General features: G+C 35.3%; 1 protein-coding gene across 1 annotated transcript in view; it reads left to right on the top strand.

Annotated features, from left to right (window-relative positions):
- Positions 1–125: 125 nt before the first annotated feature.
- Positions 126–4,425, top strand: part of LOC111710195 (protein ERGIC-53) — a 7,938-nt gene continuing 3,638 nt past the window's right edge. Inside the window, exons 1-7 of the mRNA XM_023484258.1 lie at positions 126–249; positions 979–1,115; positions 1,750–1,821; positions 2,592–2,653; positions 2,946–3,135; positions 3,333–3,594; positions 4,284–4,373. Coding sequence (XP_023340026.1) covers positions 160–249; positions 979–1,115; positions 1,750–1,821; positions 2,592–2,653; positions 2,946–3,135; positions 3,333–3,594; positions 4,284–4,373 — 903 coding nt within the window. The 5' untranslated portion in view covers positions 126–159. The remainder of the gene's footprint in view (positions 250–978; positions 1,116–1,749; positions 1,822–2,591; positions 2,654–2,945; positions 3,136–3,332; positions 3,595–4,283; positions 4,374–4,425) is intronic.

Here is a 4,425-nt window from a genome sequence, read left to right as displayed (position 1 = left end):
GGGGGGGGGGGTGTCCTAAAAGCGTTCTTTAGTAAATTACCCACTATACATTATTGTTTTGAAGACGCTCATGTGAAATTTTACGATTCTGAAGGTCAATACCATTATTGTCGACAGCCCCTTTTATTAGTAATCGTTTCAGAGATTGGATCCAGCAAGATGGCTTGGGAGGTGATTCATCGATCTCCTCGCGTACACTCCCTTCTTCTTCTTGCTCTTTTAGTTGCTGTAGCTGGACAAATAACTCAAGTTAGTTTCTGGGCAATAACTTTGTTCATTTTTTCAAACTAAAAGGGTTTTTGGATTTTCAGAAGTTTATCGATTTCGGTTCGATAAACTTATAATAATATCTGCTTTTAAAAATGACAAAACAATTTACGTAAAATCGTCTTTAAAGTCACATCCTTTGTAGGTAGCCCTGGCTGTATAGTTTATATCTTCTCCCAGGGTTCAAATTTCTGCATATTTCAAGAAAAGAAAATGTTTTAAATTTCCTAAGACATAAAATAAAAAACTATCAATAATATTGCACTTCACGTATTGTGCCTTTTATAGATTAATATGTACATTGTACAGGGTGGTTCAAAAAACGTATTTTTGAAGCCTTTATATGGACTTTAAGGGACTGTAAGTACACTTTAAGGTGACCTTAAATTTAGGAATGGCATGTCCGATTTACTACGATACCCGTTAATCCTTTGTGTGATGATCAAGGATTTCGTAGATATTCTTATTTATGTAGCGGGAAAATAAGTGGGGAAAAACCACGCCACCTCATCTTTGTTCGGACAAAGGTTTAAAGGATACCGTTGTGTAACGGGCATGCCTCTGTCTTAATGGAATGCTATGTAAAATTATGCTTACAGTCCCTTTAAAGTATAAAATGTTCAAAACTTTTTCGGGGGGGGGGCGGGAATATTAATGGTGTTGGATTGTATTATCCAATGTATTTTGTATACTCCTAATTTTTTTTATCAGGTACACCGAAGGTTTGAGTATAAGTACAGTTTTAAACCCCCCTACCTAGCACAGAAGGATGGAAGTGTCCCTTTCTTCGAGTACAGTGGCAACGCAATCGCGAGCGAAGAGAGTGTTCGAATAACCCCGTCTCTCAGGTGTCATATTTTTATTCTCAACATTGAAAACTAAATCTTTTTTCTTGAATTTATGATCTCGTTAAAATATGGAAACAACTGATACAGCTCATGCAATGTCAGTTCGTTTACAATAAACGTACAAAATATGGAAACAACTGATACAGCCCATGCAATGTCAGTTCGTTTACAATAAACGTACGAAATATGGAAACAACTTATACAGCTTATGCAATGTCAGTTCGTTTACAAGAAACGCACAAAATAAAAAAAATTCTCATCTAACATTGAATGCTACAATGACGGCCAACAAAAATTGAAAAAAATATTTTAGATTATTTTAGTAAATTAGGAAGTATAACAAGTCAATTTTAAAGTTTTTTCCTTTTCTTCCAAATACTTACTGACAAAAATTAATTTTAATCTCCTAGTTAAGAAGTATTTTGAAAATACCCTCCTCTCTAAAAGAGGAAATTGTTGTAAATATTTTGACAAAGTAATGTAGAAAAGGATTTTTAATACTTCTCTCTCAATTTTTTATATTTTTTATATTTCCTTTAAATTATTTTCCCATTTTACTAAGTCTTGGCACCACTATTTTAAATCCCTGTTCATTCCCTTTAAATTCTTTTATAATTTGAATGAATTGTTGCAGGAGCCAGAAGGGGATGATTTGGACGAAGGATATCACTAACTTCGACTGGTGGGAGGTTGAGCTTACATTCAGGTCACATCGTATAAATATCTTCGGATGTTTTCCTAAAACATTTAAATAGCAGTGCTTAGCATTCATTTTAATTTGATCTGGATCCTGGATCCCTCCTGAAAAAAATGGATCCGGATCCAGGTCACGAGCATTTGTTGAAATATTTAACAAAAAAGAAGTATTAAATTATTTGTATTTTTTCGTTTTTATGCAAAAACTTGATGAACCATTCAGAGATGAACAAATTTGTATTACTTTTTTAAACAGTTCATATTTGGGTTTTGAGATTAAACCTTTTTTTCAATTTTGTTGATATTTTGCCCCTTTTGGATCCGGATCCAAGAAGCTAACATGTTGCGGATCCACCAAACCCGCTTTTACATCAATTCTCATCAAAAAATTCATTTTTATTTTCCCGTCTTGCTTTGCTTGGTTCTTATCCACTGTTAAGTCCGGTACATTTCAAGAACCGGGCTGACATTAACCAGCTAGAGCAAACTGTACAGTACACATACATTTCAAGAACCGGGCTGACATTTAACCAGCTAGAGCAAACTGTACAGTACACATACATTTCAAGAACCGGGCTGACATTTAACCAGCTAGAGCAAACTGTACAGTACACATACATTTCAAGAACCGGGCTGACATTTAACCAGCTAGAGCAAACTGTACAGTACACNCTTGTAGAAAGCTGGATTTTCAATTTGACCAGGCTAAACGGCCTGGTGAACCAGCCCCTTGTAAGGAAATTCTCGCGTATCATCTTTTAATAAGTCTAATATTCGTAGGGTGACTGGTAGAGGTCGCATAGGAGCTGATGGTCTAGCATTCTGGTACACAGCTGCTAAAGGTAGAACAGGGATTTTCAACCAACAGGGGGAAATATTTTCTAGAAAAATATCACTTGTCATTTCCAAGCAGAAGTACAATTTTATAATTTCATATATATGAACCAAGAAGGGGGTTAAATTATTTTTGGGGGGTTGCATAAGTATAAAGAGGGATGTGGCCCAATATGAACAATGAACATTATGCGAAAATTTTGGGTTGATCAGAGCATTGTATCAGGTGAAAGTCGTTACAGGTTACAGGAGAGTGGTTGTTTTGTCTAATAAAATGTTAACGAGACTAATCTCTACTAGGTGTTGAAGGACCTGTGTTTGGTTCGAACGACCAGTGGATCGGTCTAGGAGTATTCTTCGACTCTTTCGACAACGATAACAAACATAACAATCCGTACATCATGGCGATGACGAATGATGGAACCAAACTTTTCGATCATCAGAATGATGGAGCAACACAACAATTGGCGGGGTGTCTCAGAGATTTTAGGTTAGTTTATCACAACTTTTTCACGATGATACGGTACAATTCTTGTATTTTTTTTCGATTCAGCAATTTATTTTCTGTATGTTTTCTTTAAAAATCATCCCCCCCCCATCCATTTTAAAAATGATTTATTATAAATAAATAATTTTACGTGAAAAAATGAATTTTTTTGGGTTAAATTAAGCATCATTTTTTTTTAGGAATAAACCGTTCCCAGTGAAAGCCAAGATTGAATATTACCACAACATCCTGACTGTCCTTATTCACAACGGTATGTCCAACAACGACAAGGACTTCGAGATGTGCATCAGGGCTGAGAACGTTATCCTCCCTAAAAATGGATTTTTCGGCGTTTCGGCGGCCACCGGCGGCCTAGCAGACGATCATGATGTTTTGAGATTTGTGACGCACAGTTTACGGAGCCCTGAAATGGCCTTAGTTCCAGATTCCGTTGACAGTCAGGTATAATTAAGGTTAAATGTCTTGACAAAGTACTTTTTCCCAAAACAATTTTTCCGAGTGAATTTTTTCCAAGGAAAAATTGACACGGAAACTAATAAATTTTGTTAATTTCCGGTACGGAAACCAGAATAAGTTTTTTTTTTCAAACTGTGATCTGAAAAATACTTTTAAACAACTGAAATGGTAGAAATCAAGTATGAAGTCCACTTTCTAGATTCTTAGATGGGTAAAATTTCACCTAAGAAAAAAGTGCAAAACGATTTACATTTTCTTGAATTCAAAACGTTTTTTCAGTTGATGATTTATTGTGATTAATGATTAGTCCCATGAATGCTATTAACCTGTTATTAATTAGGGTTGTTAACTGAATGTTTTCTGACAAATGGTTTTTTGACTATGGGTTTCCGACCAAAACATGTACTTTGTCTAAAAAAATATCATTAACGAAGGTTCGTCGTTCAAAATCGTCAAGAATTAAAAACTACCTACTTTCGTTAACGAAACGACGAACTGAAACTAAAAAAGAGCTCTACGTTTTTAATTATGAAAACGATCTTATTCAAAAACAATCGTTTTTAAATCGACTGTTTAGCTTTTCTTTTTTTCTTCACCATTATTTAAACGAAACGATTGTTTTTCATAAAAGTGAACATGTTCCATCCCTGTTTGTAATACTTTTCGTTTTTAAGGATTCTAAGAAGTTCGAAGCTGAGTTTGCGGAATATCAAGAGAAATTAAAGGTTCAAAAGGATCAGTGGGCTAAAGAAAACCCAGATAAGGTAAATTTGCCCCCCCTCCCCCCTCCTTATTTCCACTGGCCACGGACTGGGG

Source organism: Eurytemora carolleeae, unplaced genomic scaffold, assembly GCF_000591075.1.
Source record: "Eurytemora carolleeae unplaced genomic scaffold, Eaff_2.0 scaffold889, whole genome shotgun sequence".
NCBI classification, from domain to species: domain Eukaryota; kingdom Metazoa; phylum Arthropoda; class Copepoda; order Calanoida; family Temoridae; genus Eurytemora; species Eurytemora carolleeae.
This window is presented reverse-complemented; position numbering and strand designations above follow the sequence as displayed.